The following is a 26496-nucleotide window of genomic DNA, read 5'->3' as shown; positions in this document are numbered from 1 at the left end:
ACACAGAAACTCATATAATCTTCCTTTAGTGTTATTGATTCTTTCTACCTTTTAGATCACCACTGCAATCTCTAACAAACCTCTTCCCCTGCTGGATACAACTGGACACACACGGTCATAAGTGGCTCCCAAGGCAAGCAACATGCAACTCAAAGTTGTGCCTGTGCTTGTCGGTGGTGGACATGAGTAACAAAGAAATGTTGTCCAGAATGACCACGCCAAGCAGCTGCTTTAATTCAACAAGTCCTGAATTCGTTACTCCCCAGGGAGTCTGCGTCTGACGTGTGGTGTCTACCTCTAAAAACAGCACTTGACAACCAATGATTGATGGGCGACTCTACTGATGATTCACCAATCAAAAAACAGTACTCTCTAGAGCCCGCCCTCTCAATGTTAATTAGTCAAAGTTTACATTTTGAGCCATATTTGGTGTTTGTTGCCTGTGGCATCACTGTCATAAATAAATGAATCAATAAGCAACAAAAGGCGTATTTCATGTCATTTTCTAACCCGCTTAATCCAGACCAAGGTCATTCTGGACTCCTTACCTCCTGGCTATTTATTTTATAGGGTGTCTTTTTGTTCTTGTCTAGGTCATTTTTATAGTGCCTTTCATTTCTGTTCCTTTCTAGCCTCAAGTGAAAGCTTCAACCAGCCCACCAGCATCTTAATTCCTAACTCTTACCCAGTCTCTAACTCCGTCGTGCTGCTCTTGGTCCTTTACTCAATATATTCATTCAACTTCTGATCATTGATGATTAATATTAACGGGTTTGTCGTGACATTAATGTTCATGTTGAGTGTGTCGTCAATGGACATGGGATGAAGTTTGATCATCCTCGCGCTGAGTGTCACCGCTGGCTCAGAATTTTAGATGGTGTTCCTGGTGATGGCCCTGGAATAGAAATCAACTAAACCGAAAGACAAGCTGAAATTGTTCCAGTATCATGTGCCCAATAGCAACATCTAAGAGCAGACATGAAGTGTAGCCTATATTGCTAGAAGCCCTAGCAGGAATAATTTTTGCAAGTAAGTTGAAAAGCAGCAGATCTACCATACGGCTACCAAGGCTGAGTTGAAAGTCAAAAATCAAAGTCGAGATGTCAAGCATAGAAACGACTGACAAAAAAGTGTTTGAATCCACAGACTTGAAGGAGGAAATGCTGAAATGGCGACCTTGTAACTCATCGTGTTGTTACCGGTGGCCCACCAGCTCCGAGGACACACACACACACACACACACACACACATCCCTCTCAACCTGGAGATGTCCTGATGACTGGATGGCCAGTAACCAAAACAGCCAAAAACACCAAAAATAAAACTGTGATCACAAAACTGGTGTCAGATTCAGAATGAGGGGGTTAAAAAAACTTAAAGACAAACAAAAATGAAATAAAGAGAAGAGTCAGAACATGGCCAACTACAGTTCCTCATCGTCTGATGTGTACATATTAGTATGTGTGACACCAATATACCTATGGGCACCTGCATGTTTGTAATTCTGTTCTTGATATTGAATATTAGTAAAGAATGCTTTGATATTGAAATGAAGATTCTTAATTGTCCTGACAAACCTGAGAGAGTGAAAGGTGACCTAGTGCTTGTCTTCTTTCAGGTCAGTCTATCCTTGACAGCAAAGCGAATGGCAAAAAAGAACTGCCTGGTGAAAAATCTGGAAGCTGTGGAGACCCTGGGCTCGACCTCCATCATCTGCTCTGACAAAACAGGAACCCTCACCCAGAACCGAATGACAGTGGCTCACTTGTGGTTTGACAATGAGATCGTGTCAGCAGACACCAGTGAAGATCAAAAGAGTAGGCTTTCTCTGCCCAGGGAACTTTTTAATGGTTTATTGTTGTTTAGACTGGCAGCTTGAAATTTTCTAAAGGGATCAATCCAGTGAAGATACTCATCAAAAGAGATAAACCAGAATGATACAAGTGGTGTCTTCTCCTTCTGTTGTATTTCTAGGTCAAAGCTTCGATCAAAGCTCAGTCACATGGAAACACCTTTCACGGGTCGTGGCCCTCTGTAATCGGGCCGAATTCCTTGCCAAGCAAGAGAATGTCCCCATTATGAAGGTCAGTTCAAGTACTTGAGGTAATCCACATGTTAGATCCACTGAACTCACATTCAAAGCAAAGAGTTAAGGTCGGCTCTGACCTGATGGCATAGTTGACTCGGAGTATTTGTATTTGTTTGGACTACTGTGAGATCAGATGGTTGTGCTAATTGAAGGTGGTAAGTGGAAGACGAGCACAATTTCTGCCATTTGATTTTCCCATACTACTCAGCTTTGTAGACAAGAATAGGCATATGAACCTGTTCTTAGGTGGGATGTAAAGGAAAGAGGGTCAGGCTATTTGACTTTAACAGGGCATCCACACTTTTCAAACTGTCACCAAGTGGGGGCCGCATTCTTTAAATGATGGCTCTGTTCTTCTGTCTCGGTCTTACAGAGAACAGTAATGGGAGATGCTTCTGAGACGGCCCTCCTCAAATTTTCTGAGGTCATCTATGGAAATGTGATGGCATACAGAGAGAAAAACAAGAAAGTCTGTGAAATCCCCTTCAACTCAACCAACAAGTTTCAGGTAGGACCCAACATGCTGGGACGCAACATCTCACTGAACCTTTATGATCTCCCTTATGTCCAAGGACTAGTCTTGTTGTGTGGGAAGTCTATTATATATCTATCTTATCTTATCTTATCTGTCTGTCTGTCTGTCTGTCTGTCTGTGTATTTTATAGTGCCTCTCATTTCTATCTATCTATCTATCTATCTATCTATCTATCTATCTATCTATCTATCTATCTATTATATAGTGCCTTTCATATCTATCTATCTATCTATCTATCTATCTATCTATCTATCTATCTATCTATCTATCTATCTATCTATCTATCTATCTATCTATCTGTCTGTCTGTCTGTCTGTTATATAGTGCCTTTCATATCTATCTATCTATCTATCTATCTATCTATCTATCTATCTATCTATCTATCTATCTATCTATCTATCTATCTATCTATCTATTATATAGTGCCTTTCATATCTATCTATCTATCTATCTATCTATCTATCTATCTATCTATCTATCTATCTATCTATCTATCTATCTATCTATCTATTATATAGTGCCTCTCATTTCTATCTATCTATCTATCTATCTATCTATCTATCTATCTATCTATCTATCTATCTATCTATCTATCTATCTATTATATAGTGCCTTTCATATCTATCTATCTATCTATCTATCTATCTATCTATCTATCTATCTATCTGTCTGTCTGTCTGTCTGTCTGTCTGTCTGTCTGTCTGTCTGTCTGTCTGTCTATTATATAGTGCCTTTCGTATCTATCTATCTATCTATCTATCTATCTATCTATCTATCTATCTATCTATCTATCTATCTATCTGTCTATTATATAGTGCCTTTCATATCTATCTATCTATCTATCTATCTATCTATCTATCTATCTATCTATCTATCTATCTGTCTGTCTGTCTGTCTGTCTGTCTGTGTGTCTGTCTGTCTGTCTATTATATAGTGCCTTTCATATCTATCTATCTATCTATCTATCTATCTATCTATCTATCTATCTATCTATCTATCTATCTATCTATCTATCTATTATATAGTGCCTTTCATATCTATCTATCTATCTATCTATCTATCTATCTATCTATCTATCTGTCTGTCTGTCTGTCTGTCTGTCTGTCTGTCTGTCTGTCTGTCTGTCTGTCTGTCTGTCTGTCTATTATATAGTGCCTTTCATATCTATCTATCTATCTATCTATCTATCTATCTATCTATCTATCTATCTATCTATCTATCTATCTATCTATCTATCTATTATATAGTGCCTTTCATATCTATCTATCTATCTATCTATCTATCTATCTATCTATCTATCTATCTATCTATCTATTATATAGTGCCTTTCATATCTATCTATCTATCTATCTATCTATCTATCTATCTATCTATCTATCTGTCTGTCTGTCTGTCTGTCTGTCTGTCTGTCTGTCTGTCTGTCTGTCATATAGTGCCTTATCTATATATGGAGTAGAAGAAGCACCAAAATTTCTCAGGACAAGGGCAGAGGCTGACTGGCATTGCTATTGCGAATACTCAGTCTAATAGATGAAATGTTAAAGGCGATGCCTAAAACAGGTGTGCTCCTAAGATAGGTCCGTCAGTCCCAAGGTAATGTTAAATTTGAATATTTGAATAAAAGAACACCAAGTCAGTTGCTGTCATCAAACTGCAGTTTTCCCTGGTGGCCATCAGAAGTAGTCCCAGGGCTGGGTTGGAACTGAACTTCATAGAGGACTTTAGAACCTTCTGCTATAAAATGGCAGGAGTAGTGGCTGGAGCTGAAGGCAAACAGGGCAGTGACAGATGCAGAGGGCAGAGAGAGACAGCGGTGAGTATGCAGGCCAGTATGAGTACGTTTGGGTCCAGTGAGATGCTGGGTGGTAGTTTGTTTCTATTTTATTTTATGTTTTTCTCCTTATGTAAACCCTGTCTTACGTTTTTTAAAATAAAAGCGCTCATAACAGCAGAATACATTTGACAAGTAACAGGAGACCATTCAGTCTATGTGCCGCTCATTTGTTTGGCTAACAGCTAAGCTGTCCCGATATCTCATCCAGATATTTCTTAAAGGTTGTCAAGGCCTTTGTTTTATCTCCATGTCTCAGCAGTTTGTTTCAGCCTCTCACAATTCTTTGCGTAAATAAGTTCTTCCTGACTTCAGTCCTAAATGCACTTAACCCATAATTTCCACTGCTATTTTCGAGTTTGTGATTTCAGTGTTAAGTTCAAAAAATTCTGCTGGAGCTGCTTTATCAATGTATTTGAGAATTACGTAGCCCTGGATGAGGTCCCCACGGAGTCTCCTCTGCACAGAGTAAACCGGTTTAATCCTGACCTGAGTCTGTCACAGTAGGACATGTTCTTAAGTCCCATGATGCTCTTGGTTGTCCTCCTCTGATTGAAGAGCTGCTTTGTCTTTCTTGCTGTGTGGTGACCAAAACTGCACAGATGGAGTCTCTCAAGTGCCTTAGATACCTTTAGTGTAACGTTCCTTAGTTCTATTTAATGGTCTTTATGATATAACCTAACATTTTATTTGCCTTTCAATTTGCTTCTGCACATTGCTTAGACGATATGCCAAAATCCTTTTCTGAGGCTGCTTCCTGTAGTCTTTTAGTTTGGTGTATTTTGGTGGTTCAGTATCATTTTGATAAGAGTGTAAAGATGCAGAGAGTCTCCCAGATGTCAGTTTGGCTTCATGCTCTTGTTTTGCTCTAAAACAGCAGTTCTCAAACTGAAGCAACAAAAAAGGGGGCACGAAGATGTGAAAACAAGAAAACAAGAATCGAAAATATGAAAACTAGATCTATTGAAACCATAACAAATTAACTTAAAACTACATTCTGATACTAGAAAAATAAATATAGAGTTAGATAAATATCAATAAAAGTAAAGTAGGTATAATAAAATATGCATCTATGGTATATCATTAATTAAAAAAGATGAAATTGGTATTAGGGGGGCGCGATTAAAACTGTTTTGAAAACTCGGGTCGCAAATACTTCAAGGTTGAGAAACGCTGATCTAAAATATGAACTGTGTTTGCACACATAGTAATGCTTTATTATAATGCAATGAATGGAACTCACCAAGTTTGCTGTTGGATTGCTCTGCACTCGCACTCCAAACTTCACCTCCACAAAGTCAGACCCAATGCACATAAGCACTGATTATGGGTGATGCCTCTCATTACTCCACCTCGGGACTCACTAGCTACGGTGAGAACAACACATGGGATATAACCTCAGATGTAATGTAAACCTAAGGCCACCTTGGTCACTGAGAATATTCTGAACACAGGGTCACGGGGGTCTGCTGGAGCCAATCCCAGCCAACACAGGGCACAAGGCAGGAACCAATCCTGGGCAGGGTGCCAACCCACCGCAGCACGTAGTATATGTGTACCAAATTTCTGGTCAAATGGTTTGCGAGCTACAGGGGATTTAAAATCCTGGACAGACAAACGGACAGCCATGGTAGCGTATTATAGAAGAAGATAAGCTGGATGGCTCTGCCAAAAAGCTTTGATCCTCATACTTTATCTGTGCCATCTCTTGTTGTCTACTGTTATTTAACTACTAAGTTGTACATTTTCTGATCATTTTTAAACTACAAGTACCATAAATTAGAAGAAAGAATGAACGCATAGATGTAGTCAGAGAAACGCAAACAAGAGAAGGCACAAATGTATTTGGGTCATAAATTATTAGACACCAGAAAGAAATGGCTGCCGTGACCCTGTAGTTGGATAATGGATGGATGGATGGATGGAAAGAAATGGTCCTGTGTAGTTCATCACAGTTCATTTGAGCAAAATTCAAACAACTCTCTGTAAATGAAACACAGAAAAATGATTAGGGTTTTTTTTTTTGGGGGGGGGGGGCTACCCTCAGGTAAACCCCGTATATTGAAGAGCAAAAATAATCAGCATAACCTATTGTCATGAGTTATGGGTAGTGACCGAAAGAACGAGATCGCGAATACAAGAGGCTGAAATGAGTTTCCTCCGCAGGGCTTTCCCTTAAGGATAGGGTGAGAAGCTCAGTCATCTGGGAGGGGCTCGGAGTAGGAGTCAGATGAGGTGGCTCGGGCATCTGATCAGGAAGCCTCCAGGACTCCTCCCTCGTGAGGTATTCTGGGCACGTCCAGCCAGGAGGAAGCCCCGGGGAAGACCCAGGACACGCTGGAGGGACTATGTCTCCCGGCTGGTCTGGGAACGCCTCGGGATTCTCCTGGAAGAGCTAGAAGAAGTGGTTGGGGAGAGGGAAGTCTGGGCATCTCTGCTCAAGCTGCTGCCCCCGCGACCCGATCTCAGATAAGCGGAATATGATGGATGGATGGATGGATGGATGGATGGATGGAGTTTTAACGTGTTTTACAAGTAACGTCTTCATGGACTCAGGTCTATCATTAAACTGGAGGAAGATGGCGGTGCTGCTGGTTATGAAGGCAGTGAGGCGGAAGGGGCCGGTTCAGGACCCCCAAGGCTGGAAGTGATGTCATATGCCACCCAATGTGCAGAGGTTAGGAGAGGAGATATGTTATATGGCAGTGCCATCCCCTGGCTTGGGTGGAATTGCAAGTCGACAAGCCCACACGTTTTCTCCCAGGCATGCATGTGTGGCAAACATTTGAAACATGTTATTTATTTATTTATTTATTTAAATATACAGTAATGTCTTCAAATTCAAAAGGACAATTTTATCTTTCAGCTTTATATCCCAAGATCTGCACAGGTCTGTGTAAATCTCTGTACATGGAGCCCCGTGTTTAATCCATTTTCTTTCTTTCCTCCATAGCTTTCCATACATGAAACGGACGACCCTCACGAAAAACGCTTTCTTCTGGTGATGAAAGGGGCTCCGGAGCGAATCCTGGACCGCTGTTCTACCGTCATGTTAAATGGCAAAGAGGTGCCGCTGGACGACAGCTTTAAGGAGACCTTCCAGACAGCCTACATGGAGCTTGGAGGAATGGGAGAACGTGTTCTTGGTAATTCTGCCTGGTGTCAAGGGGGTACAGCTCATCCAGCAGTATTCATTTTAAATTGGCTGAAAAGCTGATGCCTGCTGTTCTGGCTGACTGGCCACACTTTTGTGAGTGAAGTAAGTTTCACCCACGTGACATGCTGATGAAGAAGACACCTTGTCATCCTTAGCTTCCTCAGGATGCTTTGAAGGCACTGATTTCTCATAACGGTGCTGCATGGCATCACGTGAATCGGTTCAATAAGATCCCCACGCTCTAAATTCATGTAACGTAAAACAGAGTCACTTCTCTATGACCCAGCAGACCTCTTCACACACACACACACCACCACCATGTCAGGCATTGTTTCAACAGTTTTCCTGTTCCAATTTCTTCCTCCAGGTTTCTGCCACCTGTTGCTTCCTGAGGATGAGTTTCCCGACTCGTACCCCTTTGATGTTGAGAGCATGAACTTCCCAACCACCAACCTCTGCTTTGCTGGCCTCTTGTCCATGATCGATCCACCTCGGTCCACGGTGCCTGATGCCGTCAGCAAATGCCGCAGTGCTGGGATCAAGGTAGGTGGCACATACCAGGCTGTTTGTCATCTTTGTCCTATCAAGAGTGTACTGCAAAAAGGAAAGGGCCAAGGAAGGCAAGGCGGTGCAGTGGTTAGTGATGCTGTCCCAGCGTGTCTTCATAGTTTTTTTTTTTTGCCAAGTCAGTAGCATGCAAATGATGGCAGTGCCATCTCTAAATGTATTGCAAATATCTTAAAATGTAAAGGAAGATAGTTTGAGATATCTGGAAATGATCTAGAGATACCTTAAAATGTAAATTGCATGTTAAGATATGTGAAATTCATTTTGAGATATCTCTAAATGTTAATTCGAATTGGGGCGGCACAATGGCGCACTGCTGCCTCGCAGTAAGGAGACCTGAGTTCGTATCCATTCTCCCCGTGTCTGCGTGGGCTTCCTCCGGTGCTCCAGTTTCCTCCCACGGTCCAAAGACATACAGGTTAGGTGCATTGGCGATCCTAAATTGTCCCTAGTGTGTGCTTGGTATGTGGGGGTATGTGTGTGTGTGTGTGTCCTGCGGTGGGCTGCCGCCCTGCCCACAGATTTGTTCCTGCCTTGCGCCCTATGTTTGCTGGGATTGGCTCCAGCAGACCCCTGTGACCCTGTGTTAGGATATAGCGGGTTGGAAGATGACTGACTGACTAATTCGACTTGCCATAGGCCATTGAGTTTGAAGCATTAAAAAAGTGAGAGCTTCACCACCGCCCGCTGCTTGGGATAACTGATAAATGATAAATTAATCCAGCAACTCCACAAATTTAGAATCGAAAAGGGCAAACCATAAAAATATGAACGGAATGGGCACACGATACACACAACACTACATGAAGTGTACACTACACCTCCATTAGGAGTGTTAGTGATAGCCATTGGCAAGTCAGAAAAAAAAATCAAATCCAATTTCGACATACACACCTGTTCTTTCTGCACCAGGACTCTCTGCATTCAGCTTTTTCAAATCGAATGCAGTCCTCCACCGTGGGGGGTGACAATGACGACGTAGCACAAGGTCTTGTGAATGATTCTCTCCTGGCATAAATTACTGTGCCTGCCTTTAAGTGAGCAAATAGCCCAGTAGTTTGTGCTCGTCCTCGCTGGCGTGTGCTCAGACCAGTAGTTTGTGCTCGTCCTCGCTGGCGTGTGCTCAGACCAGTAGTTTGTGCTCGTCCTCGCTGGCGTGTGCTCAAACCAATAGTTTGTGATCGTCCTCACTGGCGTGTGCTCAAACCAGTAGTTTGTGCTCGTCCTCGCTGGCGTGTGCTCAAACCAGTAGTTTGTGCTCGTCCTCGCTGACGTGTGCTCAGACCAGTAGTTTGTGCTCGTCCTCGCTGGCGTGTGCTCAGACCAGTAGTTTGTGCTCGTCCTCGCTGGCGTGTGCTCAAACCAGTAGTTTGTGCTCGTCCTCGCTGGCGTGTGCTCAAACCAGTTCCAACAGGGCCCCCCTCATTTGAATAAAGGCGACGACCTTTCTGTGTCTTTTTGAAGACATTTGATTCTAAACTTGAGGTTTTGCTGTTTTCATTTATTCAGTCCAAGTGCGTGCTGTACATGTCTGTAGTTTCATTTGGATTTCACGTGACCTCTGCCACCTCATCCACATTTGTAATCGTCCAGGAAGTCATCTGAGCTGAACAGCAGACAACTGCTCCACACTTGTAGCTCTACAACATTAGGACTCTCTGCAATGAAGCTGGAAATGTGACCATTTGAAGAATAAACTGTTTCTGTTCCTCGTCCTTTGTCAGTATGTCACACTGTACTTTTTGATGAGATTTATTCCTCTTTCAATACCATCATATGTTGCAAACAGTTCACGACATTCTTTGAGCCATTCTTCTAGTGATTTATTGAGAAACAGTTGAGACCTTTCTTTGTTTTTCTCTGTAAGGACTTCATAGAAGGATGTTCTTTATTGTTACCAGGTCCTCCAACGTCACATGTTCACATTCATTTGACAGCTGGAGATGTTGACAAATGTCTGGTAATGGCGGCCACTGCAGGCTTTGCACCATCTTTTCCTTTGTTTCTGCTGAGACGTTGACATCAAAAAGGGCTAAAATAGAAATCTCACTTTACTGCTAGAATGTTCTTGAATCTCCTCCCTAATGCTAGAATGTTCTGAAAACATCCACTTACTACTAGCATGTTCCTGAAATTTCTATTCCATGCTTGAATGTTCTGGAAACTTCCATTCACTACTAGAATGTTCTTGAAATTTCTACTCAGTACTGGAATGTTCTGGAAACTTCCACTCACTACTACAATGCTCTTGAAATTGTTACTCAATGGTAGAATTTTTTGGAAACTTCCACTTAGTATTAGAATGTTCTTGAAATTTTTACTCAATGTTTTGGAAGCTTCCTTTTATTATTAGAATGTTGTGGAAAGCACCATTCACTACTACAATGTTCTTGGAATTTCTGCTTAATGCTAGAATGTTTTGAAACTTCCACTTACTACTAGAATGTTCTTGAAATTTTTACTCAGTGTTTTGGAAATTTCCTTTTACTATTAGAATGTTCTGGAAAGCACCATTCGCTACTAGAATGTTTTTGGAATTTCTACTCAATGCTAAAATGTTCTCAATACTAGAATGTCTTGGAAAATTCCACCTACTACTATTATGTTCTTGAAATTTGTACTCAGTGTTTTGGAAACTTCCTTTCAGATAGATAGATAGATAGATAGATAGATAGATAGATAGATAGATAGATAGATAGATAGATAGATACTTTATTAATCCCAAGGGGAAATTCACACTTTTACTATTAGAATGTTCTGGAAAGCACCATTCACTACTAGAATCCATCCATCCATCCATTATCCAACCAACTATTTCCTAACCACAGGGTCACGGGGGTCTGCTGGAGCCAATCCCAGTCAACACAGGGCACAAGGCAGGAAACAAACCCTGAGCAGGGTGCCAGCCCACCGCAGTCACTACTAGAATGTTCTTGGAATTTCTACTCAATGCTAAAATGTTCTGGAAACTTCCACTTACTAGAATGTTCCTGAATTGTCTACTCAATACTAGAATGTTTTGGAAACTTCCACCTACTACTATTATGTTCTTGAAATTTTTACTCAATGTTTTGGAGACTTCCTTTTACTATTAGAATGTTCTGGAAAGCTCTATTCACTACTAGAATGTTCTTGGAACTTCTGCTTAATATTAGAATGTCTTGGAAACTTCCATTTACTACTAGAATGTTTTTTGGAGCTTAGTACTAGAATGTTCTCTATTTAGTTTTTTTCATTGTTTCAAATCACATGAAGAACCACACACAAGAGTATGTACATAGTAACAATACAAATCAAATGTTCAGAATGGAGTGGCCTTTAAATGATTCACAATAAGACCAAACAAACTGTTCCTAATGGACTAAACAAGCCATGTGGAGAAATGATTTTAGACACATCAACTCTCTGCACATTGGTTTGTAGACCACCCTAGTGCCCCCACTCTAGCCATAGAGCCAGAGCAGCCACCCAGTTGCCCTAACCCAAGAGACAGGGCCGTTGCCATTGATGCTCACATCATATGACAGGAGATGTAACAAGTCTTATACAATGGATGTTCACCAGGGCCTTCAGTTATTGGAGACTTGAAATGGCTGCAGGCACCAGGCATCCATACTTTGTTCTGCTTAAAAGAAGGAAGCCCAATCGCTTGGTAGATGGTGTCTCATATTCACAGATAAGCCTGGTAGTTGCTGCATTGCACCTTCTAGATGGCTTAATGGCTCCACAAGCCTTTTCATAGGTTGGGAGGGTCCTTATTATCATGTGTACTGAGTACAGAGAAATTCTTACATGTGCTAATCAACATACAATACACGTCATTGTCCAGCACCATAATCAGCGAATATAGAAACCTTACCTGAGCACCTCTCTCATCCTTACCTGAAAAATCTCTGAGCTCAGTTTACAACACCTAAATTAAGTAACTTTCTCCCTCAGTCAGATATGCAACATTGATGTGATCAAAATCAGATGGAGGGGGTCTCTCTTCCTGGCCTACTGTAGAATCATATCATGTGGCATTCACCATCAGACCAATCTGGATTTGACTCCATTCACCCACATATCCACCACTGTGGCTTCCAACGGAAATCAGTTGTACTGCTTCCTACTCCCTTTCCGCCAATCTATTTATTTCCAATAAGATTAAAGCAAAGGCCACCACATTTCATCCCATCATTTCTTACACTCTCCATGTGTGACGTCACGTTGAGAAGCTTTTGGGCATATCTCTGCGATGGCGTAGCCTCACTCCGCTCTTCCATAAAGCTGCTTTGAATATTGCCGGCCATCCCATGTCTTTTATGCCATGTTGCTGTTCACGCACTCTTTGATGTGTCTGTTGATGGTGGAATCAAGACATTCCAATCACCTGGGTTTAGATATGCAGTTCCTTTCAGTTCCTTCTTCTTTTTGCTTCAGCTGCGTTGCGGAGTCCCATTAACCTCATCCCTTTTCCACCCATCTTCTTTTCTCTTTGGCCTCGTCCTACTCATCAAAATACAAGACGTTATCCCTTCTACTTATTAAAGTGTCTTTCAAAGCTCTTCCTGCTGTTTTTAATTGGCTTGGTGATCTCGCCAAGCTGCGGTGGGTTGGCACCCTGCCCGGGATTGGTTCCTGCCCTGTGTTGGCTGGGATTGGCTCCAGCAGACCCCCGTGACCCTGTGTTTGGATTCAGCGGGTTGGAAAATGGATGGATGGATGGATGGATGGATGGATGGATGGATGGATGGATGGATGGATCTCACCAAGAGTTGGTAATTGTGAACATTAAACAATTCTTCAAAAGATCCTGACCACCAGTACACATAATTGAAAACTATGCATCGATTATACCCTACCCTACAAACCCATCATCTGGTAGGCACAGCCCCTGATTCTGTATGACACTCTTGCTCCATCAGTGCTCTTGGAACGCAGTGTTGTGCAAGTTCACACCTCACAAGAACGAGCTCAAAGTTCAGTTCACACAGATTAAAATGAATCCATTCACGTTCATAGTCCACCATTTCAGTTTTGAACTCGTTCATATTCAGTTCATTTTGTATTTTTTAAGGAGTGAGAATAAATGACCCATGAGTTTACTTTTTTCAACGTTGCATGCCTTATATTTGGTTGTTACCGTGTTCTTGACTAAAATACAATAATTATAAAGACTTTTTTTATTTAAATACACTTTATTGAGTTATACTGTGGACGAAGACTCAGACAAGACAGCAGGTGTGGTTATATAGCAGCTTTATTCTTCAGCGTCACAATGAGCAGAGTTCCAGAAAGCAGACAATCAATTTTACTTGACAGCGTCAGGGCTCTTCTGAACCCCGTCTGTCGGGTGGGGCAAAGTTTTATACCCCTAGAACGCGTGATTTAATATCATTATGGAATGCAACAGTCGACACTTTTATTTTACACAATCCTTGAGCCAAGTATTATCTCAGACCCCAGAGTTCCTTCTTCTATCTTCACCACAAGTTCAACGCCCCTTATGCGACGTTACTTCTTGGCCCTTTTGTTATGGCGTTCAGACGTAAATAAAGGAAAACGGGATAAGGCAGACTCATGTGTGGAATGCTTAGACCTTGAGTCCCTTGGACAAATATTTTTCTGTTTGCTCATCAAAGCATGCTTTTACATAATGTATGGTTTCGTAAAGCTTACTTCTGCTTAACTTCTCAGACATGGATTAGTACAAGGGAACGAAGAGAACATTCATCTTCCACAATACCCAGCAACAAACACGTATAACCATATATGATAATAAAAAAGAAATGAAATAGATGCAAGTATACATATAAATTGCCACTCTATTTCCAGCCGTGTGACACAAATGGTGACTGTGGAACCAGCGTGTAGGTGAACTAACTTATTACACTGCCGGTCAAAATTCATGTCACATATTGCATATCCAAAAAAAATGTAAAAGTGACGTCACAAAGTACAACATTTTCCTAAAAGCGAAAGCAGAGCTTCACCGTGTGCTCGTGTCAGCAGGGGTGCAGCTTAAGCACAAGCAGGCAGACAGTGGCGATTTGATTTTACGTTATTTTTTCCGAATAGAAATAAATGTCAAAAAATTCTCATGTAATAAATATTCATAAAAATCCACTATTTGTGATCATCCGAATACCATATTTGGATTCGGCTCCAACCCCTACATTACCGGGTAAGGCAAAACGTTTAATGTGGACCTAAACCAGATCGAGAATGTCACCTAAAACTGAACTCTCTCACGTTCAAGTTCTTCACTTGCAAATACGTTACGTTGAGTTCACCATTCTTAGAAAACTGAGCCTGTTCAAGGAACGCACTCTTTTGAACCATTTCATGCACGACATTGTTGGGACGTTCCTGCACTTGTCCTGATCCTGTCCTATTCTGCTGACTCCTTCTCTTTAATTCTTTCCTGCCACATGCCTCTCTCGTCGAGTGCTGCTACTGCTAGATTTTCTCTAATTGTCCTTCTCTTAGGTGGCACGGTGGCGCAGTGGTAGCGCTTCCCGGGTCCTCCCTGCGTGGAGTTTGCATGTTCTCCCCATGTCTGTGTGGGTTTCCTCCCACAGTCCAAAGACATACAGGTTAGGTGCATTGGCGATTCAAAATTATCCCTAGTGTGTGCTTGGTGTTGGTGTGTGTGTGCCCTGCCGTGCCCAGGGTTTGTTTCCTGACTTGCGCCCTGTGTTGGCTTGGATTGGCTCCGGCAGACCCACTTTAGTTAGGATATAGCAGGTTGGATAATGGATGGATGTCCTTCTCTTCTCTCCAGTGGAGGATTACAATGTTGGCTTCATTGGCAGCAAACTTGCTGTTAGCCTCACTCTGGGGACATCATGAACTGCGCTCTCCCCTCACTTGGCAATCTTCTCTCTGTGTCCCATAAAGAACGTTCAGCTGCCTGGGTATACCATTCAGACTTGGACTGATGCAGTCCATTTAGTTAAAGACTGGCCAGCGGTTAGTCCACAATTCCGGTTTCTTTCCATTTTACTCTTCTTCTCTTTTGTCAGCCCAGGTGGTCTGCACCTCCCCTTCCTGTGTGAGTCTTCGTTTGAGATACAAGCTCTCTGCTTGTTTGTTTTCAGGGCAGTTAGTGGAGTTGGGGGGGGTTGGTCAGTGGTGGTGTGTTTTGTGTTATTGTGGTTTCTTCTTATTCTATTGTTATATTCTATTCTTTTCTTTCTTGTGCTTCTGTCTGTCTTTGCACATTTTATACATTCTTTTATGACAGGTGATTATGGTGACTGGAGACCATCCCATTACTGCCCAGGCAATTGCTAAGAGTGTCGGCATCATTTCAGAAGGCAGCGAGACAGTGGATGAAATTGCCAGGCGCCTGAACATTCCCATTTCTCAAGTGAACAAGAAGTGAGTCCACTCTGTCAAAGGTCCACTGGGTGTGGGAAGGGTGCCAGAGGAAGTGTGGGCTCATAATCACAAAGCCTGCGAGATATGAAGCCGGTTTTCATCTTATCTTACATACGGACAGGATTTAGTCCACTTTGCTGATCCTGCAGATCGCCTACAGTATGTTGATGTTATAACCACCACCATGCTTTTCTCCCGCAGAGATGTCAGAGCAGCTGTTGTGAACGGAATGCAGCTAAAAGACATGACGGATAGCGATCTCGATGAGATCCTGATGAACCATGGGGAGATTGTGTTCGCTCGCACTTCACCTCAGCAGAAGCTTGTCATTGTCGAAGGCTGCCAGCGAATGGTATGGCTCCTCTTGCCACTATTTGATGGCCATTTTTAGTATCTTGTCACCTGTTCAGTTCGCTGCTAAAATAATAAATGGATGTTTGTCATTAGTTTGGGCATGTCTTAAAGATGCTCCCTGGGCAGCACCCCATGGAACTGCTTCAGGCATCCTCCAATTGGTGGAGACCCAGAACAGGCTGGAGGGATTATATTTCTGGACTGGTTTGAGAATGGCTGGGAGTTTCCATGAAGAGATGGAATCTGTAGATGAGGACAAGGAAGTCTGAGCTGACCTGCTTGACCTGATTCCACTGTGATCCTCACCAGGAGAAGTGGTTTCAGAAGATGAAATGAGATGAGATGCAATAAGATGTTTGTTTTTCTTATACTACTAGCAATAGTAGTTATAATTTTAATCATAGTAGTAATAAAAGTAGTAAACTTCCAGCTGCATTTGAGATATAACATGCTATAATAGAAATAATAATTTATGAGGCTTTGAGGCAGGAGTGCTAACTTCTGCACCACCATGTGGCCCGGTACTACTTTTTATTTACTTATAGACTTAACAGAATGGTATGTTAGCAGTTATTTCTTGTGAATATGGAACATGGACTACTGAGCTTACCTATTATATACACAGAAAACTGAAGCAGCTTCTGTTAGACCATCACTTTTATTTAGAGTATGTTAGACTACATTCTTATTATATCTAGACTGCCTCAAAATCCTCTTGAATTTCTGTATGGAGTCACTTTCCTTTGTAGTATGTTAAACTAAATTCAGTTTTTCTCTACCCCAACTCAAAGTCCTCTTGGTTATTCTGTCTGGGGTCACTTGTCTTTGATCTTCTACCTACCCCAACTGGAAATCCTTTCAATTTTTCTGATAGAGTCATTTGCCTTTTGTAGAATGTGAAACTACATTCATCTTCTGTCTAGCCCAGCTCAAAATCCTCTTGTTTTTTTCTGCATGGACTCACTTGCCTTTGTAGTATGTTAAACTGCATTCATTTTCTGTCTAATGTGACTCAAGATCCTCTTGTTTGTTTTCTGTATGTAGTCACTTGCCTTTGTGTTCCATAGCTGCCTGGCTCAAAATCCTCTTGATATTTCCGAACTGAATTACTTAACTTCTGGCACGCAGTCCAGGGTTTGGTCCTGCTTGGTGCCCGGTGCTGCCAAGATGGGATCCATCTTCCATAATACTGATCTGGGCAAACAGGGCATAGGTAATGGATGGGATTATGGCCAGATAATCCAATGTTCCAAACCTGCCCCTCCTGATCATTCTGCATTGATTTTCTTTCTCGTGGGGACCTTACAGTCCATTTCTGTTTTCATTGGCTGGCATTTTGAGGTCAACATTTTGCTTTTTTTCAGGGTGCCATTGTTGCAGTCACCGGGGATGGTGTTAATGACTCCCCTGCACTAAAGAAAGCAAATATTGGCATCGCCATGGGTATTGCTGGTTCTGATGCAGCCAAAAATGCAGCTGACATGATCCTTATGGATGATAACTTTGCCTCAATTGTCACTGGTGTGGAAGAAGGTAAACTGTTTAAGATAAAGTCCATTCTGGTCAGAGGTTCAAGGCCATTTGAATAGAGTTTATATTGAAATGCTGTAATTAACAGAGCTTACTGATCAGATTGACTTGTTTTTCTATGCACTTTGTAGTGTTCTGATCCCAAACCCTCTGTCTTCACCAACTTCTCCAAAATTAACTTCCCAGTGACCATTGCTGTATACACATACTGATTTTTAGTTTACTTTATTCATTGTGGCCTTAAAAACTTCACAATGAACTGTTCACTGTATGTGAGCAAGTATTAAATCTGCAAATAGCAAAGGCAGAGCCCTCTTGGTAGCTGGCTTGATTTTGAATCACCTTATGTGAGAAGGTGCAGGTCGAGATCAATGACCTTGTACCACTTTTTCAGATTGATGCACAGTTGAATGAGAATATGTTTGTTAGTGAAGTCAACGGCATGTGCCTGTGGAAGGACAAGACCTCAGAGAAGCTCATTCTGTTGAGCAGTGTGCTGTTTCTGAGCTGCACGGTAGTGTGTAACTCAGGTCAACCTCAAGAGATTCTTCACAACAACTAAAAAGTAACATCCAAGGCAGTATATAACAGCATAAGGGTTGTACAAACAACATTACATCCAACAGCTTGGTGTCAGCACGAGCATGTGTTTCCGGTAGCCTTGGTCCTGATTAGTGACTGACAATTTTTCTAGATGGACATGTAAGGTGGGCTCATCAGACACGTGCTGCACAGCTTACCGTCACCTCATCTGGCTTCCCCTTTCACTTCTCTCCACAGGTCGCTTGATTTTTGACAACTTGAAGAAGGCAATCTCATACACCCTGACAAAGAATATAGCTGAGCTCTGTCCCTTTCTCATCTACATCATTGTCAGCTGCCCCCTACCAATAGGAACCATCACCATCCTCTTCATTGATTTGGGTACCGACATTGTGAGTAGCCTGAAACAGCTCAGATACTTTGAAATTCTGTGAGTCTTACACTTATGTGGTGGGCAAAAGTGGGATGGCAGGAAAATGAGTTGAAATCAAATAAAGAGACAGGAGGAAAGCAATTTGAGGACTATGGTGGAACTTAAGCATGACATTCTCAAATCCACTTTATTCAGTGCAGGGTCACAGAAGGCGCTGGTGTCTATCTGGCATTCTCATGGGCAAGAAATTGGCTAGGGTCCCGCATGCCTTCACATGAGTCCCTGAATCATTAAGCTAGGGGGCTTATCCACCTATGCTAAAGGAGAACTTCATCAGCCGGTCAGGTTTTCCATCTGCACTGGTGCCCCTTGCATATCCCCAAGCTCTCACTAACCCTAAGCCTAACCTCCTCTCAGCTTCTGCTGTACTCAGTCCTCCTGCTTCACATGCCCTTTATCTTCTCAGCTACCAGTCCTCTCTAAGATGGCAGCATTAAGGTGTGAACTTGAGATCTTTGGATTATGCTGCTGGCCTTCTTAACAAAGGGAATTCTGTTTTAGTCCAATAACACCAGAGGCTGTTGAGTAACTCAGTAGCCCAGTTTTGAGTCCTGCTGATGGAGGATTAGTGGCCGATGTAAGGGCTGTTTTTTTGGTTCCTGCAAGATATGCATGAGGAGGAGGAGGTGCAAGTCCACTCTAAAGGGGTACACATGGACACAACCATATGGGACCAGTTTAGAGTCACCAATAAACCTAGCCTGCTCATCTCCATTATGTGGGAGGAAAGTCCACACAGACGTAGGGAAAATAGAACTCCATGAAGACAACAACAGGGTACAGGATCCATAACCAAGGCCACTGGATCCATAAGGAAGAAGCACTCACCACTTCACCGCTGTCCAGTCCTGGCTGTAAATCAGCCAGATATGGCCCATCAGTCAGAAGGAGACTAAAGCTGTGGACAATATATAGCACAAGAACCTCAGCTGATCTCTGGTTCAATGAGCTGGTGCTTTAGCCTAGAAGAGAACTCATTTAGAAAGACATCTTATTGGCTGCTGCCAACACTAAAATGGCACTGCAGATTGTGATTGGTCATTTCCCCTGTCAGATACAACATATGAAATAGAAATGAAATTATTGCCTATGCCCTTAAATAACCAAAGTAAGACTTACTGTTCCCAGTTCAAGTGACCCCCCCCCCCCCCCCCCCAATCCCCCAAATAGAGGCCAATTGAAAATGCAGTCTGAAGTGTTTCTGACCAGAGCCTAATTAAACTCGTTCTGATTCAATTCATGACAGCCTGACTGATCTTCTACTTTAAATATTCCACAGTATCGTCAACTCCACGGCACTTGCACCTTTATTACCGTTTTCTTTAACATTTTTGAAAATAGTGACTAATTTCCCATCTTCCTTCCACGTCTGCGACTGACTCGGATCCTCTGCCCTGCAGATTCCATCTGTCTCGCTGGCCTACGAGAGAGGAGAGACTGACATCATGAACAGGAAGCCCCGTCACCCAAAGAGAGACCGCCTGGTGAACTGGCAGCTCGCCCTCTACTCCTACTCTCAGATCGGTGAGTCCACAGTTACATGTCCTCCCTGCCAGACGGCCTCAGTCTAACTGGAGAATATTTGGACAAGGGGTAGCAATGAGTTAAAGACAATCCCACCAGCCTCCTGTCAGTTGATTATCGATGTTTCTCAATTTTTCTTTATAGGTATCATTCAGTCTATAGGAGCTTTCTTCTGTTATTTCACTGTACTGGCACAGCAAGGGTTTTTGCCCACACGCCTCATCAATATACGAGTTTCTTGGGAGGATGAAAATGACCAGGATCTGGAAGACAGCTATGGCCAAGAATGGGTAAAGATGAATTAAAAGAAATAGTGCTCACTTCATTTAGGATCATCCGTCTTTAATCACATCCTAGACAGTGACTCCCAGAGCTCTAGTGAATCTCACTTATATGCCAGTCAGACCTGAAGGCACTGGTGTGTTTCCATATGCTACACCAGATTTGGTTTCTCTCAGATGCTTTCATATGCCAGCTAAGCGGCCATCTTGTGAATTGTGAATTTCCCGTTGGGATGTGAATTTCCCCTTGGGATTAATAAAGTATCTATCTATCTATCTATCTATCTATCTATCTATCTATCTATCTATCTATCTATCTATCTATCTATCTATCTATCTATCTATCTATCTATCTATCTATCTATCTATCTATCTATCTATCTATCTATACAATAGCATCATGAAGTATTGCTAAATCTTCCTCATGTTACAGCCTATCTGCTGACTATAAGAATGGCTCTCTATGCCAGTCCTTTATTATGCCCATATGCCAGACACTCTTGTGTGTCTTCAGTCCTTTGCCATGCCCAGTGTATCCAGCCTCTTCATTTCCCAAACCCGTAGCTCCCAAATTATCTCTGAATCTCCATCTGCCAGCCTAGAATTGACAATTCTCCAACCTTTTCCTTTTCCAGTATGTCCATCTTCATATATTACCCCTACATCGACTTCTTGTGTGTAACCAATGCCAGCCCATTGCAAATGTCTCCTTTAAATGCCAACCCCGCAGATGAACATCATACGTGCCTCAGGTTCTGTCATATCCTAACCAGTGCTCTCAGTGTATCCTTCCTATTACAGTTGAACCCATCGCTCCTGGTGTGCCACCAGTAACTTCTCAGACAAAAGATGGCTCCTTGTTTCTCCCCGTGTCTCCTTCAATGCCCAACCACTGCAATCAAAAAGCTCAAAATCTGTGACACCTTATCAAGTGAAGCTATACTGAATATAGGAAGTCATGCAAGAAATTCATTTGGAACTGCTGCACTGCTAAGATTTCTTGCTCATTGACAGCAGCAAATTGTGGGCTTGAGAATGTTTATGTATTTCCAGTGCCCACTGCAACCCTGCATCAGATTAGGGTGGCTTGACTGTTTCTGTGTTTTTTCTAAACAGACATTTCAGCAGCGCCGGTACCAGGAGTCAGAATGCTACACCGCCTTTTTCGTTAGTATTGTCATTACTCAACTGGCTGATCTGATTATTCGGAAAACAAGAATGAACTCCATTTTCCAACAGGGAATGTGGCGGTAGGTATTATACTGTAGAGCTCTTAGGCTTCAATTATGTCAGTCATCCCTTCATTTCAAACCTATTTAACTGAGCTTGGAAATGTTAAGGGGTGGGGGGGCTGCCAAAAGGAACCATCACCATCTATTTAATTGACTTGGGTACCAACATTGTGAGTAGCAAGCAACAGCTCAGATATCTGGTGGGTGAAAGCAGGACGGCAAGAAACTGAGTTGAAAGTTCAGTGTAGGAATCGTAGCAGAGCTGGCCCTAGGGCGAAGTGAACGAAGCGATCGCTTTGGGCCCACAGCTGGAGGGGGCCCACTGCGCCCTCGGTATCAGTTTGCTTCTGGCCCGAAATTGTCTAGGGCCGGCTCTGTATGGTTATGGTTGTCAGTGTCAAACGGAAATCGTCAAAAAGTGATGGCTGTAGATGCTGGGAAAACGCATTTCTGCAGCTCAGAATGCAGGAAATTGCTTGGCGGCCGGAGCTCTGCCCCGGACCCCCTAGCTGCAGGGATTGAGCCCCTTATGGGGCCCTAGGTATCAGTTTGCTTCGGGCCCGAAATTGTCTAGGGCCGGCTCTGATCGTAGGTGGGCACCAGTTGTACAATTGGTGCTATGTAATACATAGATAGATAGATAGATAGATAGATAGATAGATAGATAGATAGATAGATAGATAGATAGATAGATAGATAGATAGATAGATAGATAGATAGATAGATAGATAGATATACACACACACTTTATGATCTGAACACTGAAATAACTAAAGAGAAAGATAAGTTCTGTCTTGGCAGTCCCAGTCCCAGTGAGATTTATGGCTGTTAGTATCAAGAAGCCCCCTTATTGTGTTTCTTCACACTCTTCAACTGAATGATTCGTTGGCTGAAAGTCCTCAGTGTTTGTGTGTCACACAGAAGAAGTGCAGCGTTGTTTTTAATGGCATTCAGTTTTGTTTTATTTTACTCTTTCACTATGACCTCCAGGGGGTCAAGAGTGCATCCTAAAACTGAGCCTACCCTTTTAATTAGTTTGCTGAATCGGTGGTCCTTACTTGAAGTGATGTTACCAGCCCAGCACACCACAGACTGGCCATCACAATGTTATGGAAAATGTAAAGGATGTCACTTCCCACATAAAAGGAATGCCACGTCCTAAGAGAAACAAGTCTGCTCTGCCCCTCCTTATATTGCTCTTCTGTGTTCCAAGACCAGCCTAACCTGTCACTGATGTGGACCTCCAAGTACTTGTAGGAGTGGACCACCTCCACTTCTACTTCTTTAACAGTGCCCAGACATAGAGGGTCTTTGGTGCAGTGAAAGTCAATAAGCAGTGTCTTAGCTTTGCTGATGTTGAGTTGCTGACAATTCTCTAAATTCTGCCCCCAGCTCCTCTCCTCTGTCTTATCCCCCTTATCAATACTCCCCATAAGTGCAGAGTCATCTGGTCAAGTGACGTGTAGTAAAGTCTGTAAATGCGTTTACTGGTGAACTTGTCAAAGCTGTCTGTGACCGCACTAAATGATGTGTGCTATACAAAAGTAAATTTTTGAGTTGAATTTAGGAGAGGTGTGTATCACTGTATAAAGGTGAACAATAAGGCTTGAAAAACACACATCACAGAACTCCACTCCACTCCTAACCAAGTGAGAGCCTCAGTGATGTGATGTGGCCCTGGACATACTTTAATGATGAATTATTATAAATTAACTACAGAATCGGGTTTCTTCTTTCATCCATTGACTTGCATTCCTTTATTTCTACAGCAACAAGGTCCTCCTTTTTGGTTTGGCCTCCCAAATCATCATTGCTGCTTTCCTGTCCTACTGTCCTGGAATGTATGATGCACTGCGGTTTTGTCCCCTCAGGTAAACCAGAGTTTGGTGGGTGGGCTGGCTGGTGGGGAGAGTGGGTAGAAATAGGCAGGAGGTCGCTTCCCAGGTCCTCCCTGCGTGAAGTTTGCATGTTCTCCCCGTGTCTGCACGGTGCTCCGGTTTCCTCCCACAGTCCTAAGACATGCAGGTTGGGTGCATTGGCGATCCTAAATTGTCCCTAATGTGTGCTGGGTGTGTGTGTGTGCCCTGTGGTGGGTTGGCGCCCTGCCCGGGATTTGTTCCTGCCTTGTGCCCTGTGTTGGCTGGGATTGGCTCTAGCAGACCCCCGTGGCCCTGTGTTAGGAAATAGCTGACTGACAATAATTTTATACGTTCAAGATGACACATCAACGAATAAGCGAAGAAGAAAGATCATGGACGAACATTCAAGAAAGTCGTTTTACTTAATAGAGAGAAAGAAACGATATTCACTCACGGGCAGTTATACGTTGCGTTGTGATGATGTAAGTCCAAACACGGAATCAAAATTTAATGCGATCTTGAAGAAAATTTAATTCCAAATATTGTTTTTACTAAAGTTTTAACGTAAAAGTGAAAATAATGCATATGTAACAATTCCCATGAAAATAACAATCTCTTTAAATTGTATATCTGGTAAACTAAACCCGGGGGTGGGCGAGCAAAGCGAGCAGGGGGCAGATCCCCCTAGTCTAAATAAAAATTTATTAAAGGCAATGCCTCTGAGCAGTCAAAATACTCTCCGAAAGCATAAAATGATCTTCAAAAAACCCAGATGAGGCCATTTGCATAATTTCTGGGTGGACCGGGCCCTTTAGCCATTCTGGGGGAAAACATCTGGATATTCATTCAAGTTGTGTTAGTCACCTGGATGGATGTGTCCGTTTTTAGATTGCTTGGCCTATAAGGGCCCCTCGGCCTCTGACTATTTGGCATTTTCTACATCATTGGTATATTCTGGCCCACACACAGATGACCATGACCGGTCTGCTTTGTAGTTGGTCATGTTGTCTTGTCATGACACAGCAAAGCATAAAGGAAATTGGGTGTGAAAGTTCTAGAGTTGGCATCTTGTTTAAAATGTGGCTCCCAGCCACCCAGTGAAGAGAAAGCAATGCCTGGAGCTGAAGAAGGCCAACCACTTCTTCTGTGGGGGTCTCCCAAGCAGCTTGGCTAGCACATGGTGATTTATTCTAAAAGGACCAGAGGGTTGTGATGGGTTTCAAATTGATCAGCACATGCAAGTCAGAATGTCACTGGACTCTGTACACTTGACAGTCATAACTCTGGAAACATGTACTGGCACCTTGTTTCCATCCCACAATTTTTAATTTTATGCCCACATGTTGTCCAAGAGAATGTTGGAGATGATGTCATTTAGGGGCTCATGTGACAGTTTTGTTTATTTTTTTTGTATGTCTTTCACAGAGTCCAGTACTGGTTTGTGGCTTCACCTTATGCCATACTGATCTGGGTCTATGATGAAATGCGGAAGCTGGGCATTCGCAGATACCCTGGACGTAAGCCACCTTGTTCTTGTCCTGTGTTTTGTGCTTTATGAAGAGATGCATGTGTTCAGTTGCTCCTCTACTATCCCAAAGTCATCCTGCTGTTTCTGCCTTCAGGATGCTCTCTGCCAGCATGTGGGGCAGCTGATGGCACAACTTACACCTTCAAAGGTACCATCAGCTGCCCCACATGCTTGTGCCCTGCTTATCTTGGGGGATAAGCAGGGCACAAGAAACCACAAGCCCCATTCTAAGCCACAATTAGGGGGTCAGATGTTTAGATTTTATATTGTCATTCATTCACTTGGACACAACAGGATGTCACATTTATAATTGAACAGGAAGTGCCTTGGAGTGCGTCACAGTTCAGAGCCATTAAGATTGGACGTGAAAAAGGGTGGTGACACCATATTTACAAGTAATCTCACAAAAGCAGAAGCTAATAGTCTTAATAAACATTCGCAAAGATAGTGTGGCTACCTTACACCTGCAGGGGGCTGCCTTTGAAGGAAATGAACACTAGTGTTACAAATGAATGACTGCCATCTGCTACACCACTGTGTCTTAGGCATCTTCTTTAACTAAAAAGATGAAAGAAATCATCAACCTGAGCTTAGTATTCATGTCTTCTTGTTTTGTGCAGATTGGTGGGAGAAAAACATGTACTTTTAGAAAATCTGGGCCTGTGCTGGTGGATCCCTGCTTTCATAACCTCTACAGACTGCAGAAGAAAAAGCATTTTAGCCACCCAAAGAGAGAACCTCACCTGCACACCTGCATTCATGGAAGAAATCTGCAGTCCTAATGCCAGTGTACACTTGAAATTACAACTAACCTTTGTAAACCTCTGAAATTGATTGCTGTGTTGGAGCTAACGTGTATATAAATTAGATAAATAAGTGAATAAAGATTGTGGAATATTCTTGGTTTGGATTCTTAGTTGGATAAATCTAAACAATGTGAGGATTGACCACAAGTTCTCAGTGGGGAGTTTCCTGGCCATGGACCCCAAATTTCGATGTTTTGTTCCCCGAGTGACTTACATGTCACATTTGCCTTATGGCCCGGTGCTCCATCATGCTGGAAAAGGCATTGTGGGTCACCAAACTGTTCTTGGATGGTTGGAAAAAGGTGCTGTCGGAGGATGTTCCGGTCCCATTCTTTATTCTATCTATCTATCTATCTATCTATCTATCTATCTATCTATCTATCTATCTATCTATCTATCTATCTATCTATCTATCTATCTATCTATCTATCTATCTATCTATCTATGCTAGCTGAAGTGGATGTCTCCATGTAAGTTTGTCCTTTTATTTTTCACTTTACTCTCTGTTCTTTAGTTGTGTTTTCACTGTACATTTGCTGTTTCCTGCCGATAAAACGCGGCTTTGGTGTCTTTCGCCATGGCCATGTTTAAGACCGCACTGCCTGGCTTGTCACCTGAACAGTTATAGAATCTTTCACGCCGAATCGAGATTTAGAGTTTGGTACACTAGCTGGTGTCTGCTGAACGCTGTGTAGGAAATCGATCGGCTACAAAAATGTGCATTCTGCCTTCAGAATCAAAATATCAGTGGAGGATTTTGTGAAGGGGGTGAAGACCGTTAATAAAGTTTTGGAAGAAGGATTAGCGATTAATGGCGCTCGTATGTTGACTTGTCAGCAGTGCAGGATTTACGTATAAGCTA

At 42.5% G+C, this 26496-nt stretch overlaps 1 protein-coding gene across 1 annotated transcript in view; it reads left to right on the top strand.

The window, feature by feature from the left end:
- LOC114642064 (potassium-transporting ATPase alpha chain 2-like) overlaps positions 1 to 25727 on the top strand; it is a 69617-nt gene extending 43890 nt beyond the window's left edge. The window contains exons 9-23 of the mRNA XM_051931898.1: positions 1619 to 1817; positions 1975 to 2084; positions 2463 to 2597; positions 7409 to 7601; positions 7980 to 8155; positions 15408 to 15544; positions 15746 to 15896; positions 17263 to 17431; positions 18209 to 18363; positions 19805 to 19928; positions 20073 to 20218; positions 21326 to 21459; positions 23211 to 23312; positions 24726 to 24817; positions 25449 to 25727. Coding sequence (XP_051787858.1) covers positions 1619 to 1817; positions 1975 to 2084; positions 2463 to 2597; positions 7409 to 7601; positions 7980 to 8155; positions 15408 to 15544; positions 15746 to 15896; positions 17263 to 17431; positions 18209 to 18363; positions 19805 to 19928; positions 20073 to 20218; positions 21326 to 21459; positions 23211 to 23312; positions 24726 to 24817; positions 25449 to 25477 — 2052 coding nt within the window. The 3' untranslated portion in view covers positions 25478 to 25727. The remainder of the gene's footprint in view (positions 1 to 1618; positions 1818 to 1974; positions 2085 to 2462; positions 2598 to 7408; positions 7602 to 7979; positions 8156 to 15407; positions 15545 to 15745; positions 15897 to 17262; positions 17432 to 18208; positions 18364 to 19804; positions 19929 to 20072; positions 20219 to 21325; positions 21460 to 23210; positions 23313 to 24725; positions 24818 to 25448) is intronic.
- Positions 25728 to 26496: the final 769 nt, after the last annotated feature.

This window comes from Erpetoichthys calabaricus, chromosome 9, assembly GCF_900747795.2.
Source record: "Erpetoichthys calabaricus chromosome 9, fErpCal1.3, whole genome shotgun sequence".
NCBI lineage: Eukaryota > Metazoa > Chordata > Cladistia > Polypteriformes > Polypteridae > Erpetoichthys > Erpetoichthys calabaricus.
Note: the sequence above shows the minus strand (reverse complement) of the source record. Positions and strands in the feature narration are given on the sequence as shown.